This window comes from Ahaetulla prasina, chromosome 1, assembly GCF_028640845.1.
Source record: "Ahaetulla prasina isolate Xishuangbanna chromosome 1, ASM2864084v1, whole genome shotgun sequence".
Taxonomy (NCBI): Eukaryota; Metazoa; Chordata; class Lepidosauria; order Squamata; family Colubridae; genus Ahaetulla; species Ahaetulla prasina.
The window spans coordinates 92957119-92985004 of NC_080539.1; the positions used below are offsets into that span (position 1 = coordinate 92957119).

Here is a 27886-nt window from a genome sequence, read left to right on the forward strand (position 1 = left end):
AAGCAGGGCTGCATGGAACAACCCCCTTCCCAAAACTGCCTGAATGATCATGCTGAATATTTGTAGATGACCAGGGACAGCCCAAATGCAGGGTCAAACACGTAATCAGCCCCCCCTCCCATGAATTCTGTTGATTCTTATCTAGCACCAATTTGCCTTGACAGTTAGTAGATCAGATTCTTGTGTATAGGTAGAATGTAATAAACTTCTAGTACTTTGAACTTAGCTCCTGTTCCTAGTTACCTGCGCCTGACATTACTATCACAGCAGAATTCACTGTTCTTTCCTCTTTTCCCTTCATCTTCAATGTCTCCCCGCACTTTGGAGCAATCTTACTTGGGTGCCTTCATGACACCCCCCCCAATAGTCCATAAAACTAAAGTGAACAGTAAGTGAAGTAACAGTAAGTGAAGAAGCCACTTACAACTAGTGGTATGCAAGAGCCAGCTTGTACCAGTTTGAGAAAATAGAATTGAGCCGTAAGACATGGTGCACAGTGCAGCAGAAGTGGCAGAAATGGTTGCTAAACATTTATCAACATGCCACTCCTCACAACCCATTATGTTCCTTGTCAACATATAGGAATTTTTACAAAACCCCAGTACATTCATACATTTTACATTTCCTTTTTCTCTGATAAGCCTTATTGGAAAAGCAACAGCATATTGCTGTTTTTTTTTCCTAAAAAAAAGAAAATCCATGGATACAACATGTCATCCTCTGCTTTCAGTGGGATTATTTTTCTAAGAAACAGGGATCAACTTCAGATAAATGATTCAGTCATACTCACAATTACTTATCACCCAACTCTTTTCAGTAGGCTGTCAAAAAAAGCATTTATATAAATTTTACCAATTTGGGGATACTCAAGCATATTTGTAAAAGGAAGATTATTATCAATGATTTTTCCAGGGCGAGTGCTGGCTATTTAATATGTAGATATTTCTTACTTTCATAAGAAATAAAACTCTGAACCAAGACAAAATTAGCAAAAAGGCTTTGATCTTTGTCTTTACCTTGAAAGCCCTACTGAGAACCTCTTCTCCCCCTTTGCTTCTCAGCAAATTAACGATCACTTGTTTGCCGTATTGTTCCTTCAGAAGCATCATATGCCTGTAAAGCAGGAATAGGTCACTTTGATTTCATAAATAATAGAAGCTACCTAGAATTCGTCTTAAAATACAAATGACTAATGTCAATGTTGGCTTTCTAACCACACAAGTTTTTTCCCCCCAGAACAGCGACTGAAGAACTTGATTCCTTACTACAGTTTATGTTTTACTCCAAATGAATAAATGTTCCCTATTTTAATAATCAACCACTACTACTTACACATAACCATTTTATAATTTACCTGGACTGGTTACTTGTTGAGAGTATAAATTGAAATTATATAGGTAAACAAATGGTGATTAGTTTATCAGGACATCTGTTTTGTTATAATAGATTCAGAGTGTTACTTGTTTTGGGGGGCAGATCAAGCTACCTTAAGAGTATCTTGACTATTAAGATCTTCTCTCAGCCATAAACTACAATTTTATTTTATTTTTCCATTTTTACTAGAAAATGGATTATTTCCTTGACTTGGGTATCCAAGACTATTTCAAATATTGCATGAAATGTTAAGGCATCTAATAGTGTAAATTGCTCAGGAATCAGTACAGTAATGACGCTGCATGAAATTAACCTGATTCAATGATTTTAGAAAACAATTCTTTTGTTTAACACCCCACAGACTAGATTCAACCTGTGTTCCATCCAAGCCAGCAGGAGTCTTCCTCCTGCAGGCTTTGCAGCTGTCATCTCACTTTTTTAATTGCTTTCTCCTCAAGCAATTAAGGACTGCTAAAAAGGTGAGGGCATTTAATCATACAAGACCAAATAATGACTCTGTCAGAGTTTCCATAAGAGTGCCAGTCATAACTCCTGGAAAATCATACAACTCTTCATAATCCATCAGAATAGGATGGACTGTTTTCAAAAATTCCGCATCACCGCACTTGCAGGGTAAAAAATCTATTGCTACTCCTAAACTTCAAAAGAAAAACATTTGATAAGAGCAATGAGTTGTTAACTACCATTTCAGATTACTGTCTATCTAGATAAAATAAATCCATCCATTGTCCTGTCCTAAGATTTGGCTGCACAAGTTAGAACAATCATATAATTTTCTTGGTGGTACAGTTCAGAGTAGTTCAATATCCAAACAACTCAGCATTAGTGTTGAAGTGTCATCAAACTATAGTTCTAAGGGCTATCAGCATCCCTTACTAGGTACCTCTACTCAAATACTCCAGTCCAAATGATGGAAAACCTATAGAGGGGAATTGAAATTTCCACTGTATACTCTCTGGCCAAATTTTCCCTTCCTAGAGTGCAGCTACCTCTCTTGTGTATTAAAAAACCATGTCAACAACATGACATTCTCCTAAACAAAGGTTACTCCTTCCCATCTGTTATGGGTAACATAATGCTATCCTGTTAGTTTGGAGCTACATGGTTAAAAAAAAATTGTTTTTAAAAAATAACCATAGTATGTTTTTCATATTTTGTTTATTTGTTCTGAATCCCACCTGCCACTCAGGAGCTCAATGGAGCATGCATAATGCTCTTTCTTCCCAGTTTCTCCCACAACAATCACTTAGTGAGGAAGATTTGGCTAAGAAAGAGAAAATGCCCAAAAGTACCCAGGCATCTGAAGGCACCCAGAGGATTGACAGCTTTGTTCAAAAACATAGACCTATCTTTCAACATTTCTTCCTTCTCAGATGCAATCCTAAATGACAAATGGTAATATTCATGCAAAAGAGCGAAATGGATTTGAAAACCAAAAGACATGGCTCCACACAAAGATTCTGGAATAAAAGCTGTAATATCAAGTTCTAGGCTTCATGTTATTAGCAATATTGCAATGATTAAACCTACTTATCAAAAGCAGGAGCATTTGCTTCCAGGCCTCTGTTAAGCTTCAGATGATGGGAACCGACCTAAGAAAATAACAATAAAATGAATAGGAAGTGATACTTTTAACATGAATCACTAGATGTCTCCCTTCTTCATTTAGAGAAAAGTGTTTATTATAGCCTAGCAACCATCTTGGCATCCACTAATGATGCTACAGAACATAGAAGACAGGTGTTATTAGAAAATGGAGATGACAAAAAATAATGGTATACAATTAATTAATTTGCCCCAAAACTTCTTTTCAATGTTTTTCAATTTCCTTGTAAGATTAAAATTGCTTGCCTCGCTAATATAGTTTAATTTTATTATACTAAATTAATTAACAAAAGTATAGATGCATATGATCACATTTACAATATAACCACTTATAAAAGTAACCAACGCATTTCCCATTTCTGTATTTTTGAATCAATCCAAACTCAAATAAGCACATATACAAATCCATTTCATGTGAAAGGCTACAACACAGCCCCTCCAAAAAGAATGGAAACTCTTGTCCTATTTAGCATTTAAGGCCAGAAATATTCACATGCCAAATATAAAGGAGACTCTCAGTATAGCAGTAAACATTGCTTTAGACATTCATGATTTATGCGAATTACCTGCAATCCAGGTTGCTCCCAGAATAATGGAACTGAACCTCTGATCTGAACAAAGGAAGAAACATCCATGTCCAAATAGATAGTCTGAAAAGATTTTTAAAACAGCATATATTTAGATTAATGCAATTAATTACAAGTAGTGCTCATTTAATATCTGCTAGTTCAGCAACCCTTTGAAATTAGAACGGGTGTCCACTCAATGAGATTACTTAAATGTATTTTTTGTAGTTATAGCTATTACACTTCCCCATGATCTTGTGATTTTGATTTGGGTGCTCGGTGACCATCTTGCAATTACAACACTGCAGTATCCCACTGTCATGTGATCTCTATTTGCAACCTTCACTACTATCTTCCAACAAAGTTAATGGAGAAACTGGAAGGAGGTGGCATATGGTGATCATATGACGGTAGGATGTTATAACTGCATGATTTGCCTAACAACAGCAAGTGGAAACTCTCAAAACTGCTGTCCTAAGTCAGAGTGGTCATGTGCTGTCATGTCTGCATCACTTAGTGACGGAGTTCCTGGTTTTAATTACCATCAGTAAGAGAAAAGTGCCTATATTAAATTGTTTAAACATTGACTAGAGCAGGGGTCTCCAACCTTGGCTTTGCTGGCTGAAGGATTCTGGGAGTTGAAGTCCCCAAGTCTTAAAGTTTCCAAGGTTGGAGACCCCTGGACTAGAGGTCAATTTATCTGGATTATAAGATATTTTTAAATTTACAAAATAGCAATAAAAATAAAATTAATATAACATTACCATAAGCAGCTTAAAATGCTGAGAAGGCTTAGAAAATGTATTATTTAAAAATATTTTTAAAACACATTTGGCTCTAACTATTCAATACACCATTTTCACAGCTTCAGTTCTACTTATGCAATAACAATATGCACTCACTTCATACAAAAAATAATATTGTTTATAAATTATAGACTAGAAAAATGTGAGCCAGCCTATAGTATATCACATTTTCAAGGTGTCATCGTTTATATTTTGCTTCTGTTGAATGTATAGTTGTTTTCTAATGACAATCTGTATAGAACTCTTCCTTTGAGATATAGTAGCCAGAACTGTGCAGGATATTTTAAGTATGATCGTGCCATAAAATTAAATAAATACATCATGCTATCATTTCTTTCCTAATAATCCTAGTCAGAGTTTGCCTTGTTTTACAAAACTTTTTCAGTCTATTCAATACAACCTCAAACTACCTTTTTCTAAAAAGATGATATGATTTTTGTCTAATACATAATACTTTGTATCACTTTACACTCGACTATATTATTTATGTACTAGTTCATTCAATTTGTATGTTCTCCCATCTGAACAAAATTCAGAAGAAAATAAAAACACAATAACATAAATATTAAGACATATGGCAGCCAACATTAAGTACATCATAACTGCAAAAATAATCAAAAAACAAGTCCCTGCATATACTTAGGTCCCAGGCCCAGGACTGATCTTTAATGAGTTAATCAACTAAGGCTAATCAACCTTAATTAAAAAATTGGTCATTTCTATGTCCCATTTTCTAGTTTGGAGAATACTTTTGGATTTTTGTTGTCCTTTTTAAAAAAAGCAATTACACATAAAGCTACCTAAACCTTTCCCAGGATGCTGTTTTTACCTGCAATGTTTCATTTTCCCTGTCACTTCCAATTTTTATTATAAAAAATATTACCGATTCTAAGAACATTAAGCCTGTCCTGTCCTGGAGCAAAAAACAAAAACAGAATGTTCCAAGAAGAAACAAAACATTCCCAGAAAGAACTATTTCATTTTGCACATCCTTACTTTCAACCAATAGTCCCTGGCCTAGCCTGTGTCAGCTGATCACTTAAAGCTAAGTAGGATCAGAAATAGTTAGTGGCTGGATGGGAACCATCAAGAATCTCAGGGCTGTAAGTTAGAAACAAAAGTCATACAAATGTCCCAGAAGAAGGCAGTACATGATTGCCAAACAAATTATACTGATTTGAAGAAAATGATTACCGGTATTTTTATACAACTAACTCAGATAATTCCTGCTGGTTCCAATACTGCTGTACCAAGGCCATTTTGAATGAGAAATTAAGCTGTGCAACTTTTAATTTAATTCCTGCTGCAAAAATTCCTCCTCCCTACTTTTCACCCTGCACGCTGCTTTGTTCAAGTCTCCAGAAGCCCCACTTCTTTGGATTCTGTTTTTGTAGCAAATGAGCTAAAAGATCAACGGCTGACTTCAGTTTAGAAAGCAAAGAGACTTCAAATTGTTTTGTTTTTCTTTGCTTATGCAGTGAGTAAGGGTGGTGATGGGGAGAGAGAGATGAGTCATAGCAAAACTGAAATACCAAAAGAGTAGCTCAGTGGGAAACAAAGGAAGACCATTTATTCATAGAAGAAGTTCCAGGAGATAAAGCTAATTGTTTATTTTCTTCTTTAAACCAGAGGAAACCATGCAGTGTAAAGGGATCAGGATATCTAGAATCCTGGGGCATAATTAATTTATGAATGAGCAGAGCCAATATGACATGATGAACAATTTTTTTCCACTGTATTAGAACCAGTCAAGTTCATTGCTAATTATCTACTGGTCTACTAAGAAAGCAAAATCATATCCAGCCCTAATATTTTATGTTGCAAATATAACTGGGTTCCCACACATTCTTAAATTTAATCCCATTTTTATATGTGCATTATTATAAAGAAGTGAGAGGCTAAGTCGGTGATCGTCAACAGTGGTAGGTTTCAAATTTTTTTACTACCCGTTCTGTGGGTGTGGCCTGGTGGGTGTGGCATGGCTTGGTGGGTGTGGCAGGGGAAGGATACTGCAAAATCCCCATTTCCTCCCGATCAGCTGGGACTTGGGAGGCAGAGAATAGATGGGGTGGGGCCAGTCAGAATTTTTACTACCGGTTCTCTGAACTACTCAAAATTTCCGCTACCAGTTCTCCAGAACTGGTCAGAACCTGCTGAAACCCACCTCTGATTCCAATGGCTTGTATCACCTCAAATCTGTTACTAAGGATACAGATAATCTTCAAGTTACTACAGCAATTGGGACTGGGATTTTCATTTCTAAGCAACGTGGTTGTAAAATATAATGCCACATGACAACATCACTTAGCAACAGCAATTCTGGCAGTCTCAGTTGCTGTAATAACCCAAAGGCTGCCTAGTTCAGGATCTCACATGATCATGACTTCTCATTTATTGGCAGCTTCCCCATTGACTTTTCTTGGGTGAAGGTGATAGGGGATATCGGAATTTGTAATAATATGACCACAGGGATGCCACATATGCTACAACTCCTAGAACAAGTCATAAGTACTATTTGTCCAATGTCCAACGTATTTTATGGAAGTCTAAGCTATTCCTACCACCTGTGACTGCTTGGGCAACCAAGTAAGATATAACTGAAGAGGTTTCACTCAATGCCTACAAATGAGATTCTCAGAGAAATGGAGGGATACTAATAGGATACCAAATGGAGGGATACTAATAAGTCAGAAAAATTCTGAAGATCCCATTCTTCTCTTTTGTCCCTTCTGCTTTAGAAAATACCTCATTTCCCACTTAATTATTTAGTGACATGGATCTTCTCCTGCCACTTACCTGCTCCGTCTCAACAAAGTTAGAAACATGACCATCATCATTGACTCCTCGTATGTGAAACCGGGCACCAGCTCGCTCACAACTAATCCGAGAGATGAGGCAGGCTTTTGCCTTCTTGTGAGAGGCGTAAAGAGTACGAATGTCAACCACACCACAAATCACTTTTAGTAGCCAGTCTGAACAGTTCACCTGATAGTGTTTAAAAGGGACATGCAATAGCTGGTTCCTGTAAGGGTCAGCAGAACAGAAAGAAAATTAATGTATGTACAACACACATATGTATACATTTTATATCTATAACTGTATCTTTATAACAGAGATGGCTAACCTTTTCACTGAGTGCCCAAAGTGCAAAGTGCCCGAACCCCCAAAATGCAACGTGCTTATGTCCCCCCCGCACTCCCCCACTCCCCGTACATGTGTGCATGCCCCCGCTCACACCCCACCCCTCCACACATTCATGCACACCCCTGTGCATGCATGCCACCCCCAAAGGCCCCGCCCCTGTGCATGCATGCATGAGACACCTACATGCATCCTGTCCCCCCGCATATACATGCGCCCCCCGCACACTCCCTGCCCCCCACGTGTGGCAGAGACCTGAAGACCAGCTGACCAGTGGGAGGTGCATGTGCATGAGCAGCAGAGCTGAACTAGGGCGACAGCTCAAGTGCCCACAGAGAGGGTGCTACGTGCCACCTCTGGCATGCGTGCCATAAGTTTGCCATCATGGCTCTATAACCAAATCTAGATCTCTTTAGCAAAATTTAGTTTTAATATGTTTTTCCCTGTGCAGTTTACAAATTTTTAAAGCCCCAGTACATAAGGTAACAACTGATTTCCTAACCTGGCCAAAAAAACAACAACCAATACTGCAGGTAAACAAAGATAGCTAGAAAGTCACAAAAGGAAGTAAGTTTAACTACATGATTTTAAAGTGTTTGTTATGACCTGAACTTTTACAGGTGTTTGTTGTTCACTGTTTTTCTGCAATAAAAACTGAGAATAAAATATTTTATTTTCTTATTAGTTATAGTTTACCTCCCTCCCACCCCCGAGCTTAGTTATTCTCTTTAAAATCTTCCCTACAATAACTCTTTCAGGTAAGCTGAGCTATGAAAGAGAATTTCCCAAAGCTGAGAGGAGACTGGAACCTGATTCTCACCACTGTTAAGTTAGGACCATTGAACTACATAATATTATCTCATGAATGCCACAAAAACTACCTGTACTGTAAATCTATGTAACATGACCCATAAAGCTGAATTTAGGACCTACTTAGTGTTCCTTCATCACAAATGGTAGGAAATCTAACACAAGTATTTGGGTGCTTCTGATCAATATTTAACTGCTGGTATGTATTCAGTTTGGCACAATTACTATATTAATGTATTTATTCTACAACTGTTCACATCACCATTTAAAGCAAAAACTATGGTGAAATAGTTTGATGTAAGTATGGTGAAATAGTATGGTGAAATAATAAACTATGGTGGGGAAGCAGTGGCTCAGTGGCTAAGATGCTGAGCTTGTCGATCGAAAGGTCGGCAGTTCAACTGTTCAAATCCCTAGTGCCATGTGACAGAGTGAGTTCCCGTTACTTGTCCCAGCTTCTGCCAACCTAGCAGTTTGAAAGCACGTAAAAAATGCAAGTAGAAAAATAGGGACCACCTTTGGTGGAAAGGTAACAGAGTTCCATGCGCCTTTGCCGTTTAGTCATGCCAACCACATGACCACGGAGACATCTTCAGACAGCGCTGGCTCTTCAGCTTAGAAACGGAGATAAGCACCGCCCCCTAGAATCAGGAACGACTAGCACATATGTGCGAGGGGAACCTTTACCTTTATGGTAATAATGCAATGGATTTAACAGTCATGCTTATATGCTTAAACCTGTAATATTGCTGCTGTATGAATATATATTTATAAGTTTTTATTGAAAGCTATTGATCATTCAGCAGAATTAATTAATTCATTAGTTTTATATAGGAAGAAGGGCACAGCATTCTCAAAAAGGAGATTCCACCCACCTCTGTCCTAATGAGTCCTATCGTTTTCTCTTAGTGCAGTCAGTAGAGATAATATAACTACATATTTCAACCTCTCTGGTTTAAATCAGAGACTTAGCTTGAGATGCAACATACTTCTGGTCAAGTAAAATTGACTATAAGCATGTTCAAAATATATTTAAACCTGCTACTCAATATGTGAAATTGTAAGGATCTAAGATCTTGGATGGATCCGAGTAAAAGTTCATCTTGCCTAGCAAACCTGGGCAGCTTCACCATTAAAAAGAACATTATACATAAACAACAATTACCTGATGGACAACAGAACATCCTGATGCATCAACCCAACTCAAAGAGACCCACCCAAACATCTTAAATCAAGGCTTGAGTAAAGCTCCCAAGTTTGGTACTAACCAGAAAAATGAATTTCCAGTTTGATAGCTATCATCATCTTTCTTCTGGGCTCGGATAGTGAGATCAAAATTTGATCCTGAATTTGGCCAAGAAAAATAGAAGACCCCAGAATTCAGAAGTTTCTTCAAGGCAGAAACACGATCTTCTTCCTTCGTTTCTTCTTGGAGGGCACAAAATTCAGTTGCTGTGATTTTGTAAACTTCGGTATCAAGGATTTTTCCCACTGATGTACAGCCTGTCACAAGAACCAGGAAATGCAGAGTGGAGTTGCCTGCAAAATGACATGTTATAGTATAGTTATATATGTATATAACTCCTTATGCTGCTCTAGGTTTTATCTTCAGAGGCAGCCTATATTACATGCTTTCATTACATTTATCAGAAGAACACAATGGGTCTTTCTTAGGCTGGTAATCAGGAGCTAAATTTTGATATTTATCTGTCTGGAGGTTTCAGTAGATATGAGAGAATTATACAAAGGCATAATTAAATTTATAAATCTTTAGAAGTACAATCTTGTTTATCTGCAAGCATAGACATAGTAGATTCTTTCTATTCTAATACCTTGTTTCCCCTAAAATAAGACAACCCCTGATAATAAGCCCAATCGGGCTTTTGAGCGCATGCACTAAAACAAGCCCCCCCAAAAAATAAGCCCCCCTGAAAATATTTAAACGCATGCGCAGCCGATCCCCGCCATTTCTTCTGGTTTCTTCCAAGCGCCCAAAGTAATAAGACTTCCCCGAAAATAAAGCCAAGTGCTTATTTCAGGGTTCAAAAAAATATAAGACAGCGTCTTATTTTCAGGGAAACACGGTAGCTTGATGTTTCTAGGAGGATTGAAAATAAAGCTGAACCAGAATCTTCATGATGCGGTATTATAATAAAATGTAACTTAAAAATCTTTCAAGACAGCTATTGAAGCCAAAATAAAAATCAGGATTTTGGAGAACTAAAAAAATCTAGAAAAGACTTTCGTGCAAGCCTCTCTAATGGAACCATTTTCCAACTAAGTAACTCTCACTGAAAATGTTAATGTTTAGTAGCCATATTTCTCATTTTATTTGATACTCTGAGAAGAATTTTGAAGCTCAAGATAGGGATACTATTGTGGAAAATAAATCAAGTCCTCCCTTCACACATTCTTCCTCCTGGGATTTAAAAGCAGATTAAAATAGGCTGCAAAGATCAAAGTGCAAGAGGAAATGAAAAGATATAATCAGATAAACATTCCTCTTTGTCTGAAAAGTAACTTGAAATATCTTTTATCAAATGGGAGGGGTGGAAGGTTTCCCCCCAAATGATTACCATGTCCAATCAGTAACCAGAAGAGACCCCTACTTCCTAGAAGGGTGCTTTCAAACGCTTTCCTATATAAGGGTTATAGGTAATCCTCAATTTATCACCATAATTGAAGCTAGAATTACAATCATAATTTGTACCGGTTTTTAAGCGGGTCACCATGTAACCCAGCTTTACAATATTTTTTGCTGCAATAGTTAAGTGAATGTCTGTTAGCCTATAAGAAGACAAAATCAGGATAAAGAATGCACTATGCAGGGTTGCCAAATACATGCTTTTATTGCTTAAAACAGTGACAAATAAAGCAGACATTACGTCATTATTCTTGAGGCTGCCAATGGCTTCTTTGCCCTACATTCTGAAATGAGAGTTGTTGTTTTCATTAACTATGAGCCATAATTAATAAAACCTGCCACATAAAAAGAATGCTTCTGGCAGCTGACTCTTGGCTAAGAAGGGAGGTTCTTGAGCATTGCCATATTTTATGTGCAGAGATCCTATGCTTTTCAAAGAAACATGGTAGACTAACATGGAAAAAATACTGATTTCTTCAGCATTGCATTAAAATGCTGAGAAAAAGGGTTGCCTTTTTTTTTAATCAAGGCATGGAACCTCTGACTATAAAGCTGTGCATTTCATAATTCCTGGTCAAAGAGTGTTCCTTTATTGCTTGCTGAGTTTTCATCTATTTTCTATATCAGCTACTAACAGAAACAAAACATGCACATTTGAGAGCTTATCAAAACAAAGTATAAGTGAAGAAATCTGGAAGCTAATAGCTATATTACAGCAGTGAGACCATCAATGTGGTGATCTCCCTCCAATTTATTCCCGCTATAGCAGTAGGTTACAAAAATAAAAGCTATAGTAATTTTGGTGAAACAAATATTATTTTCAAATTTATATTAGAACACAGGGTAAGATGAACGTTTAAAAAACTGAAATAATCATTCCATACTGTACTGGTAGTCCTTGACTAACGACCACAACTGAGCCCACAAATTTCCATTGCTAAGCACGTTGTTAAGTGAGATTTGCCCCATTTTATGAGCATTTTTGTCACATATATTAAGCAAATCAGCATAGTTCTTAAAGAATTCATGAGGTCATTTACCAAATCTGGGTTCCCCCATTGACCTTGCTTGTCGGAAGTCGAATGGAAAGATCACAAAAGGTGATCACATGACCCCGGAACAGTGTAACTGTCTTAAATACATGCTTGTTGCCAAGTGCAAATTTAGATCACATGACCATGGGGATACTGAAACTGTCGTAAGTGTGAAAAACAGTCATAAGTCAACTTTTTTCACAGGTGTTCTAAGTGAATGGTCACTAAATGAATGGTTGTAAGTTGAGAACGACCTGTAATCATTTCTCTTTAACCTAACGAAGAACAACATTGACATTTTCATAAGTAATAATGAATCAATGAATAGTATTGATGGTTCTTTTTTATCTGATTATTGCGCAATATTAAGTGATTACATACCAGATTTTAACTGCAGGTCGCCTAAGCATCCATAAGCATCCATAAGCTTCTCATATTGCCCTTTAATTTCTTCTTTTTCTTCAAATGCTGGGTAAATCACACAGTAAAAGTCATCAATTCTTGCTCCACTCTATGGCAATGTAATAAACCAACGAAAATCAGTGTGCTTCTTAGGGCTATGCAAATCAATAGAAGTGATACTTGGACTGTGACATTAGGCAAATGAAAACACTCTTTGTTTTGCTGACAGTTATGGATTTGCACATACCAGTTCAGATGACTGGGGGAAAACTGGTCTTGCTCAACTTTTAGCACTTCAAGGAGCGGCATATAGCTTTTGCTACTAAAACAACAAAAACTCTTCCAAATGAAGCCTACATATCTTTTCTTTTATGTGCACTGACAGCACATGCACCAAGACAAATTCCTTGTGTGTCCAATCACACTTGGCCAATAAAAAATTCTATTCTATAGGGGCCTCTGTGGCTCAGACTGCTAATGCAGTCTGTTATTAACAGCAGCTGCTTGCAATTACTGCAGGTTCTAGTCCCACCAGGCCCAAGGTTGACTCAGCCTTTCATCCTTTATAAGGTAGGTAAAATGAGGATCCAGATTGTTGGGGGCAATAAGTTGACTTTGTATATAAATATACAAATAGGATGAAGACTATTGCTAACATAGTGTAAGCTGCCCTGAGTCTTCGGAGAACAGCAGGATATAAATGCAAATTTTTTTAAAAAATTATTCTATTCTATTCTATTCTATGCTATGGTTGGTTATTTATTGGCTGGCTGGCTGGCCTTGCCTGTGCACCTGTGAGTCAATTTTGACTCCTTGGGATTGCCTGGACAAGTCTGCATTTTTCTTGGCAATGTTTTCAGAAGTGGTTTGCCATTGTCTTCTCCCTAATACTTAGAGAGAATGACTGTCTCAAACTCATCCAACTGGCTCCAGGCCTTAAGGATGGACTAGAAATCATAGTCTCCTGATTTCTAACCTGGTTGTTTTAACTATTACATCAAAGTGACTCTTACTTATTCATTACTGATACTTATATGCCACCCAATTCCCCAAAGGCTCTAAGCATTTTATAAATTATATAGAAATAAAAGAAAAAGAAAAATATGCAAAACACACAGCAATTAACTTTCCTTAATGTGTTATATCATCTAAAATGTATTAACCATAACTTTGTGACCAAGCCATTTGCTAACTAAGCTGCATCAAATAAATCATATGAAGTCTTAGTACAAGGTTTAAATTCAGTCTTAAAGTAGCCATAACCTGAAGTTATTTTTCTAGTATAGCTAAAATTTGGGAATTCAAAGACTGCAGAGTAATTGTGGACAGAGATAAGAGGCTGGAATTTAGTGAGAGAATGAAAACAGAAATATTGACAACCGTGACCTTAACAGAGGAGAGAGCCATAAACAGTTAACGTTTTGTTGAACGTTAACTAATCAACATTTCCAGGTGTGAAATTCCACTAGCTGAATTGCTGAATGTTAGTGGTAAATAATACAATCAGGGAGTCATGCTAGAGAGGCAAAAATTGCATTAAAGGATATATAAAGTTAAAGGTTAATTCCCTTGATTTAAACTCCACAGGAGACTATGTGGACAATAAAATGGATTAGTTTTATCAAAGGTTTTTCTGGGATATTGTTCTAATTTCCTAAGAGTATTTTTATGGCACTTGGGATTTCCTGAGTCTCTCATCAAAGTACCAAGCAGATGAACTCTTTTTATTTGTTAAGAGATCAGTTAAGATTATTGTTCTCCTAACAGTGAGAACAACTAACCAGTGGCTCAGAAGTTGTGGGTGGTCCATCACTGAAAGCCTTTAAGAGGAGACTAGACAGCCACTTGTCAGGAATTGTATAGGGCAGTGACAGCTAACCTTTTCGGCACTGAGTGCCGAAACTGGAGCGTGTGCACATATGCATGTGCCGGAGCACCGGGACCCAGAAGAGAGCAGCTGGCCAGTGCACATGCATGCCGGACCAGGTGGCCGGCGCACATGCGTGAGACGGAACCCAGAAGAGCAGTTGGTGATGGTACGCATGCCCACAGAGGGCTCTGTGTGCCACCTCTGGCATCCGTAGCACAGGTTCATCATCACGGATATAGGGTCTCCTGCTTGAGCAGGGGGTTGGACTGGAAGACCTCCAAGGTACTTTCCAACTCTGTTATTCTGTTATTTTGTTAATTTCTGCAAATTGCTTAGTTACTATATTTGAAGTGTTAATCAGGAAGATATATGTATGTATACATATATACATATCTTCCTATATGTATATAGGAAGATATATGTTTTAGCTATAGACTTAATAAAGAGCTAATGCTAGTGAACCCTTATTTTGAAGAGAAAGTGGGGAGAAAGAGAGTCTGTTATTCACAAAAGTCCACTATACATAAAAGTAGCATATTGTAACTTAATGTGATTTTTGGAATGACACACATGATATCATTAGCATGATGATCTCATAATGTAGATAACAGCACACCGTTTCTGTAATTACATTTTTACATGGTAGAAATTTGTTTGGTTGCACCCAAAGTTCATTGTACCATGGTCCAGTAAATTGAGCCTTCGCTGTAATGAATTTAGCCTAGTTTTTAAAAATTCTGCAAAACATATTGAGCAGCAGGGAATTTTTTGTAAACCAGGACTTTCTAGATAATATGAAGCTAATAGAATAAATTGTAAATTTAGAATAAATTGTAGAATAAATTGTAGAATAAATAAATCTGCAAGGTTTCATATTTGTGAAAGTGCACTCAGCAGACATGCACTGACCTCACACAATCAAGATATTTAATTCTTCATTAGACAAAGGAATCACTGTAGCCACAGGCCACAGTGGAACTATACAAATAAAGTGAATAACATGGCATTCAGAAATGTAAACAAAGTTTAAGAATGTAAGTAATTTTCTAACTTTGCCATTTTACAGTTCATGAAGAAAAGAGATTGAGAGTTCGAAGTTCTTTCTCCTAATCTGCATTAGCAAACAGAAATATATTTAAAATAACTTGACACTGGTTGCAGAAAGACAAGTATATGCTACCAACAAGACAAACACTAAGAATTTTAAGAAAATGTTGGATAACCATCTGACTGAGATGGTGTAGGGTTTCCTGCCTGGGCAGGGGGTTGGACTAGAAGGCCTCCAAGGTCCCTTCCAACTCTGATGTTATGTTATGTTATGTTAAGACAAACATTAAGATTTAAATAATGGAAGAGTAAATGCAAACTACATTTTAAACAAAGCAAAATTCATATGATTACAGCTAATGAACAAAAGCTTAATGCTCATGAATCAGTGGTGGGTTGTTTCCGGTTCGGGCGGTTAGGCCTGGTTCGGGTGCATGCGCAGAAGCGCCGCGTGCTCACTACAAATCAGTAGCGCTGGGATTTGAAACCCATTACTATCATGAATGCATTGATTATAATAACAGTTTCAGAGGTAGTAAATTACTATCAGTAGTAAGAGGAAAGGGGTAATTCAGAAGAAATTTCTTATATGAGGCTATCTGGCATTCTCAAGAACAACTGCTTCCCAGGCAAGGAATGCACAACTCTAGGTCTGAACCAGGCTTTCCTGAAGAGAGATGTTTCCTTTTGCATGTGGCTAAAAGGCAGATCTTGAACAAGGTGGAAGAATTTTTGATCTTTCAAAAACCTCAGTTAATTCTCCAAGAAAAGGGAGAAGCAATCAGCTAAGTATTGGATCTAATCAAGCCTGAATCTCTGAAAAATTGTTGCAATTTACAGCCCCCCAAATATAAATAAATACATTTTATGGAAATGAATGACAGACTTCTGCTTCAGGCATCAGTTCATATTAGGAAATAAGTAACAAGTAGAGGTAGAAATAGGGCATAAGGGCATACATTTTAAAATATGTATTTGTCATAATTTCTTCATACCTTGGAGCAAAGCACCATTCAAGGTAGAAGTTCCTGTTTATCTAGTAAGTCAAAAAAGATTTTTGTGCTCTAAATTAATTCTATAATAATCTTTTCACATAGTTTTTGCTTTCTTAATATGATGGGACAACAAATGGTATAGTTAAAAGTCCTGCCCAAGGACAGCTGGAATTTCTTTCTCTGACTGTTAGTTGAGATGACAAATTACACTTCGTTACAGGGGTATGATACAGGACTGTAATTGTAAAGTTGCTTTATTTTAGCAAACAAAGGCTAGGATAAATTAGAATTTATGCATTGGCTCATTTCTGAATAGATACCCATAGAACCAGTGGTGGGTTTCACAATTTTTTACTATCGTTTCTGTGGGTATGGCTTGGTGGGTATGGCATGGCTTAGTGGGCGTGGCAGAGGAAGGTTACTATAAAATCCCCATTTCCTCCCGATCAGCTGGGACTTGGGAGGCAGAGAATAGATGGGGGCAGGGTCAGTCAGAATTTTTACTACCGGTTCTCCGAACTACTCAAAATTTCTGCTACCAGTTCTCCAGAACTGGTCAGAACCTGCTGAAACCCACCTCTGCATAGAACTATATTATTGAAGTTTAAATCATCTTAAAACTTCCAAGATGTAGCAAACTGCAAAAATGTCTAAATATTGAGAGACGCTTTTTAAGGTTTAAGGTTTCTAAATAAACATAGTACACTAAAGTCCAGTAGATCAAGAAGGCAATAATAATGAAGCAGATCAATGGCTTCCACAGGAGGTGGGATAGAGTCAAATTAGTGGTCATAGCAACAAGATTGAAGTCCCACCTCACCATATCAGAGAGTGATGCCTGCCCTACCCCTCTGTGTGTACAAAGGGAGTGAGGTTTTGAACTTGCTGCCTGCATTACTTTATTGATAAGCACTCTTTCCTTTCCACAGTCACAGACACAGTGCTGCAAATCAAGATGGGTGTGTAATTCTTTAGGGACTCCAGAGTGAAACAGAATGGATTCAAGAAAGGGAAGAGAAGGACAAAGAAAAAAAAAGTATTTTAAGGAATACAGTATCTTGAGCCCCAGTTTGCTGGGAACAAATGCAAGAGACACTAAAGCATTCAGTGAGGGGCATCTATGTGGTTGTTGTGAGCACTAGAGGCTGGAATAAATAGGCTTTCAATCTAAGATGGCTTTTTTTATCTTCTCAATCTTACCAGTTTTTAAAATAAAATCAGTTTTAAAATATAAATAAAAAGTGCTTTGTTGATAAAATAAATAGATCATCAATGTCTAACTTGTGCATTATCAGTGTAAAAGTTATGCATGCCAAGATTTCTTTATGACATTTTGATTATCACAATCTTTGCAATTTATTTATCATGTAAGATCCTGATATTTTAATTGTTTACATTTGCAAAAGGCAACACATATGAAAATCTGGAGGTGCTGCTTTGCACGGTTGCATAACTTTCTGTTTTGGCCTATAGACCAAAGCTGTAAGTGAGCGAGGGGAGACTAATCTAGCACCTGGATATAAATTGACCTCTTGGAGCTTTAATTGCTTGTTTTATTGACCTCATTTTCAACAATCAGTTGAATCGTGAAGGAGTGACAATGAGGTATTGAGCAAAAGCATTTATGGAATCTCTCATATTGGTTCTAGGGAGCATAATGCAGATGAATTTCTGAAGACAAGCTGCCACTTGTTATATTAAATTCACACCTAACCTATCATTTTATCAATTGTGAAACAGCTTCTGTAATTAATAAAATGTATGACAGCAAGGAAGAACTCATGCTATTAAGAAATGTGGATGCCTCAAGCTATTGATACTGTCTGTCCTGAAGCACTGATTATTTAATTTTCTCTGATAATGTTGACTGTTTATTCCATGAAAGAATACAAGTATGATTACCTGAACTAGTGTAAAGTTAACTATGTACCATTGCTGAAACTGGAGGAAGAAATACAGTATGTTCTTGTTCATTCTTGAAAGGTCTTGAGCCCTTCCCCCTGTAATAAGATATGATTGTAATCATGGCTTACATGATTTGAAAAGGAGATGGCCCACAACTATTGGCCATCAACTACTGCCCAAAAATACACCAGACAGAACCTTTCAAATCAGTGATGATTGAATCAAGAATCAATTAAGATTCTGGTAATAATGGAAATTATATCCCAAAGATGCTTTAAGAGGCAACTGGACTTTCTTGTTTTTCTTTGAAGACATTTCACTTCTTATCCAAGAATCTTCTTCAGCTCTGACTGGATCGTGGGGAATGGAAGGATTTATACTCCTTGCAGACATGGAATATAATGAAATCCTTCCATTCCCCACGATCCAGTCAGACCTCAAAAAGCTTCTTGGATAAGAAGCAAAAAGTCTTCAAAGAAAAAAAAAGTCCAGTTGCCTCTTGAAAAAAGCAGCCTTTCTATGGAGAACCTCCATAGAAAAATGGAAATTATACTTTCATATCCTACAATAATGAAAGCAATGAAAAATGGGACTGTGATTAAATATAATGATCAAGCTAATGACAACAGGAAAACTAACAGTGAAGACACTGATGAGGGTGGATAAATTTTGTCTTTTAGAATTGACTATTAAAAAGTTCAGGAACAGCCGCCAAGAAATATTCCACAATTAATTTATTTATAAAAAGAAAGAAATACGCAACAAATCAACACTTGGTAGGGAAACAATGAAGGCCTTGCATAAATAAGACAAATGCACATCTATACCTACAAACATTAGATTATACAGGCAGCGTAACACTCAATGGATGTGAAAATTCTGCAACTGGACTGAAGCAAGATAGAATGCCTACTACTACTTTTGAAAGTTGGTATTGGAGAGGATTTTTAGACTACCATGGACAACCAAGGAAGCAAAAACAACAACAGCAACCCACCATGGAATAAATCAAACCAGAGTTCTCACACAATGCAGCACTGATCAAGCTCAAAGACTAGTTTGCATACAATTGTGCAAAGGCCTTCCATCTCCCTTGAGAAGTCCATAATGCTGGGGAAAATGGAAGGAAGGAAGGAAGGAAGATGATCAGCATCAAGGCAAGAGATGGAAAAGGCCAGGTTGAGCAGAGCATACTGGAAGAAGCCCATCCATGTGGACTGCTAAGAGCAGACGCTGATTTGACTAATCCAGGGGTCTGCAACCTTAAACACTCAAAGAGACATTTGGACCCGTTTCCCACAGAAAACACCAGGAGCCACAAAAACCTTCCTGTGCCTGACTATTTCTTGAGCGGCCATAAAACTAGCATATGTAGTTGAATTAAACGTTCTGTTTTCTTCTGAAACTTTTCTTTTCTTGATTTATCCATAGTTGGCCTACTGGGGATTGAAAAGCTCAATAAATCGTGTGCCGGGGGGTGTCGCACATTGGCGATTGTGACGCCTATTTTGAGTGACAGGGAGCCACAGCAGAGGGGTGAAAGAGCCACATGTGGCTCCAGAGCCGCAGGTTGCTGACCCCTGGACTAATCAAGCAAGCAAGCAACTAACCAACCAAATCCTTCGGTCAGGGTCGGCTGTCAGACAGGGTGGGCCATTGGTCTGAAAGACCTCGCCTCCTTGCTTCAAAGTTGGCGTGCCAGCAAAGCAACTGTAGGGTGGTTCAGTCCAGAGTACTACGCGGGCACACACATACACACAGACACCCACCCGTCCACCACCACCCTCGGTGCGAGGCACTTACTGAGGGTGGCTATCGTGCCGGCTTCCAGCAGCAGGCAGTCCTGGCGGCCGCGCGCTTCCAGTAGGGCACTGGGAGTGGGCTCCTGCTTCCATAGCAGCCTCAGCCCTTTGCTCAGCGCCATGGAGGCTTTTGCCCATCAGGTGGAAGAGGGAAACCAAAGAGAGCCGGATTGCAAATTGCTCCGGAGCAGCTGCTCCCGCTTCGAGGTTTTCTCTCCCGCTCCAAAATAAAAAATAAATAAATTAAAATAAAATAAAAACCAACAACACCAAAATTAACTTTTCCCCCAAGAGCCTGCTCCAGGGGCGCACTGCGCCCTCCCCACCGCCGCCTTAGCTGCTAGAAGTGGGCTGCGAAGGAGGGGGGGGGGGAAGGGCCGGACGCTTTTCAACTTGATCCACACAAAAAAAAACAAAAAAAAAAACAAACAAAAAACACCCCAAAAGTTGGGAAGGAGAAGAGACGGGGAATAAACCCCGAACAAAAGAAAGGCTCGCCGACGGTCTCCTCTTCTGCCCCCGCTTTTCGTGGGGACTGGCGAGAGCCCGATGTGGCCACCCGCCGGCTTTTGCGAGGCCAGATTCCAGCTGCTCGGCCCCTTCGCAGACGCTCGTCTTTGGCTCTCCTCGTCCCCAGGCTCAGCCGGGAGGGCCGGAGGAGGAAAGGAATGGAGGTTCCTCCGGCGGGAGGGGGCTTCGAAAAGCTCCCCCCTTTCCCGCAAGTTCTTGCACAATTTCCGGAGTTTCTGGTTCCTTGTAGGAAAAGTGCTCGCTCTCTGCCGCGACTGGTCAGGGCGGGGACCTCGTTTTGCTTTTGCTTTTTTTTTTTTGCTTTTTCCCCCCTGTACAGTAGAAACTTTCTGGAAGACTTCGAGATATGGTTACCGCCTCTTTTCGCCTCCTCGGGGACAGGTGAGCGCCCTCCCTCAGGGGGCGGTGAGGTGAAGCTCCCGGTCCCCACCCCCAAGGAAAGGGGGGGGGCAGTGCTTCTCGTGGGGCACCCGAGGCAGAAAGACCGTCCAGCAGTGATGTGGGGAAGAGGAAGAAAAGAAGGGAGGCAGCAGCTGGATTGGCCTCGGCCGGAATGTTTACTTTCTTTCCACCCCTCTTGTGGCGTTTCCAAAAGCCTTTTGCAAGTAATTGTTGGATTTGGGCTGGATAAGGGCTGTTTTATATGTAGGTGATGCTGATGGAAAAGTTCCCTCTATGATGTCGACTAGAAAGATTGTAGAGTTGGATGGGAAAAAGCTGCACAGAAACTGCAGCCTTTCCCCGGAAACACGTGGCATGTTTCAAATGTTAAGATTGAACAGGAGGAACATTTTTTTTTTACCGCTAGGTGCAAAAAGTCCGTTTGGAATAGTTATTAGAAAGAATAATTAGTTATTAAAAATAACTACGCATAAATACTTACTAGAAAGGATGTTTTTCCTGTGAACACTTGTGCATAAGGAGACCTCTTTTCCGAATCATATTGGGTGTAATGTTCTTTTGTTCAAATGTACAATAAAATTGGATTTTTACTTCTCCTTTGCACAGTTTTGACGTTTGCATCTTATTTGTAAAGATACAGCAAAGTGCACAAGCTAATGTTGCCTGTGATGCAGGATAAAAAGTTAAGGTCATTTCACATCATACTTTTGCAGTTGTTGGATGACAATCTGGTTGGGTTCTAATGGTTGAAACTGATTGGTTGATGTTCCTTAGGTAAGAAATAATGTAGAGATTTTTATTCCTTAGTGGGTGTTTTAATTGAGGGAATGAAGCAGAGATCAGAGAATTCTGTGGCAAGAGAATGGAAGGAGGAAATAAATTGGTCATTTAAGTTTGGAGACAGTTCGGTGTAATGGTTAAGGCACCAGGCTAGAAGTCAGAAGATGGTAAGTTCTAGGCACAAAGCCAACTGGGTGACCTTGATAAGTCACTCTTGCTCTCTCTGACAAGTCAGCCTTAGGACAAAAGCAAACTACTTCTGAAAAACCTTGCCCAGAAAACTGCTGGGACAAGTTCAGGCAGTTGCCAGGAATCAACTTTGACTTGAGAGCACACAGTTGCACACACACACACACACCCACTCAAGGTAACAGCCAGTTAAGGGGAAGCCTTAGACATCATTCTATGATCTTGAAAAACAAGCAGAATTAGATCTGGTCAGTACTTGGATGAGAAACCACCAAGAAATACTGGGGAGGACAAAATAGAGTGGAAAATGAGGGGGAAAAATCCTAAAAGACAATATAATCCTCTTCCATATTGTTACTGAGAAAACTACATAGATATTCCCATGATGTCACTTGGCATTGAGGTTGACTCCAAGGACTTTTCACTTTCTTAGACAAGATAGCTGTGAGTTTATTTATTTCACAACTCCCATTACCACTGAGTTATTCAGGCTCCTTGGCATCACTTGTTTAATTGGAACACCAGTATTATATCTTGGAAACTCTGCCTTCAGAAAATCACTGCTTCAGGTCTGCTATCTTGATCTCAAGGGAATAAACTGGTCCAGAAGGCACATGGGCATTTCTTAACAGCCCCAAAGCTGAATTTCTGTTGCTTTTCGGTAGTCGTGTTTGGTCTGTATTTTGAGTAGCTTTTAAACAATGCTGGTAGTCATAAACAATACAGTATCACTATTCTTTTTGCTGCATAATTACTGAATGTAAAAAAGACAAACTAGTCTTGAATTTAGCTATACAAACCATTCAGTGTGCATGTATCGCTGTCTCATACATGATATGCATTAGTAAGCCTACACAATACACTGAAGTTTCAGCAGGATAAAACAAAGCAGAATTGAAGCTACTGTAATTGAGGTTAAAGTAGATGAAATATTTAGTTACAGCTACAAGGCAGGGTCAGTTGTTTGTAGAATTCCTTCTTTTTATGCATGCCTTAGGATCCACTGACTCTGCAACAGGATTAACTGTAAATTTTGGAAACTGGCAGCACCAATTTTGAGGGAAGTAATCTTGTTGTTATGCTTTAATTGTACCAGAGAGTCCTGCTGACAGAGTACCCCACAGGTGTGTACTAACACATCAAAATGAAGAACGTTTCAGTCATTCACAGGAATTAATTATTCCATTCTATTCGGCCCTGCCACTTGGAGTGCTGTTTCTGGTTTCAACATCACTGTGCAAAAAAGAGAGTGACAAATTGAAACAAGATAGTTGGGTGATGGGCAGAGAGAAATATGTTGGGAGATAAGGGGCAACTCACCCTTGGGGAACGTAGTCTTGGTGTCATGTTGATTCTTCATATCAGCTTCCTGGTTAGACATGGGGGTTGGAGTCCTCTCTTTGAAATGTATTTCAAGTAAGGTGTTGGTTACCACCTTTAAAGTGCTCCATGGCATAGGACCGGGTTATTTACGGGACCGCCTGCTGCCACCAATAGCCTCCCATCGACCTGTGCGCTCCCATAGGGAGGGACTCCTCAGGGTGCCGTCAGTCAAACAATGTCGACTGGCGACCCACAGGGGGAGGGCCTTCTCTGTGGGGGCACCTGCCCTCTGGAATGAGTTGCCTCCAGGGTTATGGCAACTCCCTGACCTCTGGACCTTTTGTCGCGAGTTGAAGACGTTTTTGTTCTACCGCGCAGGGCTGGCTTGAAGTAATAGTAATTTTCATTGGGGTTTATTATAGTTTTATTGCTGTTTTTTAAGTTTTAATTCGGCCAAATTGAATTAGTTTTTTTAATAGATTTTAAAAAAATTTATATTATATGTATAATTGTTTTTATCTGGCTGTAAACTGCCCTGAGTCCTTTGGGAGAAGGGCGATATAGAAATCAAATAAACAAATAAATAAATAAGTGTGGCACTGTTGTGACCAACAGTGTAATGGCTGTAATAATGGTGGTGTAATGGCTGTAGTCATTTGGGAGATTCTGGTGATCCTCAGAGATGCTGCTCTAGATAACTAGAGGTGAGACCTTGTTGTGAAATTGGACTCTAGGGATAAGATAAGAGTGCCACTGCTGTACCAGCATCCATGCTGCAGGGCAGCTTTCTTGCCTGTACTCCTTGTGTGGCCAGACCAGCAGTACTTTCCAAGAGACTCCCGGCGACTTCTACCTGCCTTCTCTGGGTGCAAAATCACCGGCGGCAAGTTAGTTCAGGACCATCATGACCTGACCCAGATACATCTATGTTTTGATTTAGGCATTGGTGGTGTGATCATGTGAGGGAAATAAATGTTAATCCCATGTCATAGTCAGTTCTCTTTTTGATTGTCTTGGACTTCTCTATAATGCATCAGGCCTTTGCTCAGGGGCTGTTTTTGAAACTTCAGCACAGTACAGCTGATCTCTTAGGATTGAAAGTGTGTCAAAAGATTTTTTTTTTAATTTGCATTTATATCCCGCCCTTCTCCGGAGACTCAGGGCGGCTAACACTATATTAGCAATAGTCTTCATTCTATTTGTATATTTATATACAAAGTCAACTTATTGCCCCCAACAATCTGGGTCCTCATTTTACCTACCTTATAAAGGATGGAAGGCTGAGTCAACCTTGGGCCTGGTGGGACTAGAACCTGCAATAATTGCAGGCAGCTGCTGTTAATAACAGGCTGCATTAGCAGCCTGAGCCACAGAGGCCCCTTGGTATTTCGATTAGAATGCCCATGTGCACTGCAGCCTCTCACTGCATGCGGATCCAAGGCAGGGGTGAAATGTAAAATTTGTTACTACCGGTTCTGTGGGTGTGGCTTGGTGGGGGTGATTAATGTGACTGGGTGGGCGTGGCCAACTTTTTTTTCTTTTTAACTTTTAAAAGCATTTTTTCTACAACCTCTTCAGCTGAAGAGGGTTTTTTTTTTAAAAAAAAGCCTCTGATGATTGCGCGACTCAGTTGGGATCGTCAGAACCCTTTAAAAGCATTTTTTCTACAACCTCTTCAGCTGAAGAGATTGTAAAAAAATGCTTTTAAAGGGTTCTGGCGATCAGGCAATTCATCTGGGATCGCCAGAGGAGCCTTTCAAAAGCTTTTTTTTACAACCTCTTTGGCTGAAGAGGTTGTAGAAAAAATGCTTTTAAAGGGTTCTGATGATCCCAGCTGAGTCACACGATCATCAGAGGCTTCTTTTTACTTTTAAAAGCATTTTTTTCAGCCGAAGAAAAAATGCTTTTAAAAGTAAAAAAAACACCTCTGATGATTGCGCGGCTCAGCTGGGGCAGGGGGCAGGGATTTTTGTTACCAGTTCTCCAAACTACCCACCGCCATAGCTACCGGATCAGGTGATCCGGTTTGAACCAGGAGCACTTCACCCCTGATCCAAGAGTGTTTGGGGTTCTTTGTTAATGTTTTCATTGTTGTTTTTAACTTATTTACGGTTCAGAATAAAATGTCATATTGTTCTGTCCTAGGCTCACTTAGGCATAAAAGACACACATTAAACAAACCTATTTTATTATAACAGCTGGGAATTACTTCATTCCCAGCTTAGTCCAAATTAATTCCAAAACAAGTCCTTCAGAAAGAGTCCTTTGGCCTTATCACAAAACTTTATCTTCTTTGGCACCCTGCCAAAGACTTTTCTTGGCAAAGCCCCAAGAAGTTCAGAAACAAGAGACACCAAATAGAAACAGATGTAAGAGCCCATGAGCCTTTGCTGCTCTTTTAAGCCTTATGGGACAGGCCAATCATCTCCTGGCCTTACTCCTGAGTTATCCTTTTTGCTTTAGCTGCTCTTGCCTTCTGGCAGCTCTTCGCATGCATGCACTAGGATCAGGCTCCTCCTGTTCCTCTGCCTCTCTGCTGTCCGTCTATGGAGGCTCCAGAGTCCGTGCATCACTCCCAGATGGCCCTGGCCCCATCTCTGCTTCCAACACAGAACCCTCGTCCGGGCCTTCCCCTGACTCCAGGACTGGCCCATGGTCTTCCCCAGCCTCCTTACTGTCTGACTCTGCTAGCTCTGTGGGCTGCTAGTGGACCACAACACATATATTGAATGAGTGACTGTACAGAATGAATGAATGAATGAATGAGCATTTCAGAGCAAAGCTATCAAGGTAAAGATCTATAAACTAAGCCTTAGGGTTAAGGTTTAGCCTTCAGAAGAGACTACTGAGCAGAGATGTGTGGTTTTCAAATATTGCAGAATACTTGCTGTTTGGAATATCATATTTCCAATTTGCTTGGTCCTAATGTTCCCTTGGGCCTGGACCCAAGGTCATCAATGTGATTTTTTTTGTCTTGCTATGATTGCTGTAATATAAATTGGATTGGATTATCCTCAGGAGCCAGTGTGTTGTTATTGTATTACCATTGTTATCTTAGTTTTTGTTTTCAAAATTATATTGGATTTTAATCCTGTTTGCTGCTCAGGGTCATAATTAGTGATCTATAGAAATCAACATAATAGATAAATAAATAAAGGGATGTCATACAGAAAAGGAAATTAATTTATCATCTACTAGCTGGACGTCTGTGCTTCGCTATGAAACTATGTGCTCGGGCTTGATAAATTAACAGCTCGCCTGTCTAGAACCCACACCTCATTTCGGACATTAATACAATTGAGCGTGTCCAGAAATATTTCATAAGAGTTCTCCACTCCTCTGATCACAACAAAATACCTTATGCCACCAAACTTGAAATCCTGGGTTTACAAAATTTAGAACTCCGTCGCCTTTGGCATAACCTGAGTATAACTCATAAAATCATCTGCTACAATGTCCTTCCTGTCGAAGACTATTTGAGCTTCAATCTCAACAATACACGAGCACACAATAGATTTAAACTTAATGTGAACCGCTCCAATCTTGATTGTAGAAAATATGACTTCAGTAACAGAGTTGTTAATGCCTGGAATGCACTACCTCTGTGGTCTCTTCCAAAAATCCCAAAGCTTTAACCAAAGACTACCGACTATTGACCTCACCCCCTTCCTAAGTGGTCTGTAAGGGGCGTGCATAAAAGCACCAGTGTGCCTACCGTTTCTGTCCTAATGTTCCATTTGACTGTATCCAATTCGTATGGTTATTTCATGATTATATATACTGTTGTTTGACAAATAAATAAATATAAATAAATAAATAAAACACTTGCAGCCTGAAACTTAATGTAGAATGTGTAACTCCATAGCTCAGTATGTGTTAATATAATGCAACTGGCAGTTGGAACAGAGTGGGAGGGGGAGTAGAATGTCCCAGCCGGTAGGATCTGTCAGTATTCATCTGGCTAGCATCCTGTCAGTGTGTGAGAGAGTTGAGGGGTTTTTGGAAACTCAAACAGTATTTGCTGTGTGAGCAAGGAGGAGACAGGAAGGTTGGGTGTGGCTTAGCTCAACTGTTCTCTAGTAAAGCTGCTTGCTGCTGTGAAAGTGAAACTGAAAGCGAAACTCCTCTGCTTGTGTTTTGCATTTGGAACAGATTTCTTTTGAGGTGAGGAGGGGGAATAGAACTCCTTAGCATCAGAGCATGTTAATAATAATATAGGTAATACTAATGCTCTGATGGTCATTTCAAAAAATCCTTTCTTAGTGAACATCTAGAGGATATCTATCAGAGATGGTCTGATGGGTCCTATATTGGTGACCTCTGGTTACTTCTACTTCTATGATTCTGTCTGTATCTCCCAAACCTATCCACTGTAATCTTCAAGTGTTGTGCCACCCACTTCAGGTGTGAAACTGACATGCTAGAAAGAAGTCCTGAAAATACCGTACTGCAAAGCTAATATGGTTGCAACTTTTGTCAGTAAAACTATGGAGAAAAGAACTTCCTGAGATTTGAAGGAGTGACCATGAAATGGAGAAGACAGAGCTTGGCTTAATAGAGTTGGAAAATTTGAGCCATTAGTTTTTCCCCAATATATTTTTTTAATGAAAAACAGCATTTAAAGCCTATAATTTTAAGC

General features: G+C 39.2%; 1 protein-coding gene across 3 annotated transcripts in view; it reads right to left on the minus strand.

The window, feature by feature from the left end:
- SYNJ2 (synaptojanin 2) overlaps window positions 1-21083 on the minus strand; it is a 60342-nt gene extending 39259 nt beyond the window's left edge. For 2 of the 3 annotated variants that reach the window (XM_058168680.1, XM_058168671.1), the window contains exons 1-7: window positions 20024-21083; window positions 12383-12469; window positions 9592-9862; window positions 7169-7394; window positions 3567-3650; window positions 2926-2987; window positions 1017-1113 (exon numbers count right to left, since the gene is read on the minus strand). In XM_058168680.1, the coding sequence (XP_058024663.1) occupies window positions 1017-1113; window positions 2926-2987; window positions 3567-3650; window positions 7169-7394; window positions 9592-9862; window positions 12383-12469; window positions 20024-20144 (948 nt within the window). In that variant the 5' untranslated portion in view covers window positions 20145-21083. Of the gene's footprint in view, window positions 1-1016; window positions 1114-2925; window positions 2988-3566; window positions 3651-7168; window positions 7395-9591; window positions 9863-12382; window positions 12513-20023 lie in introns of all 3 variants that reach the window. The other variant, XM_058168690.1, reaches the window with a different exon arrangement.
- Between the last annotated feature and the right edge of the window lie 6803 nt (window positions 21084-27886).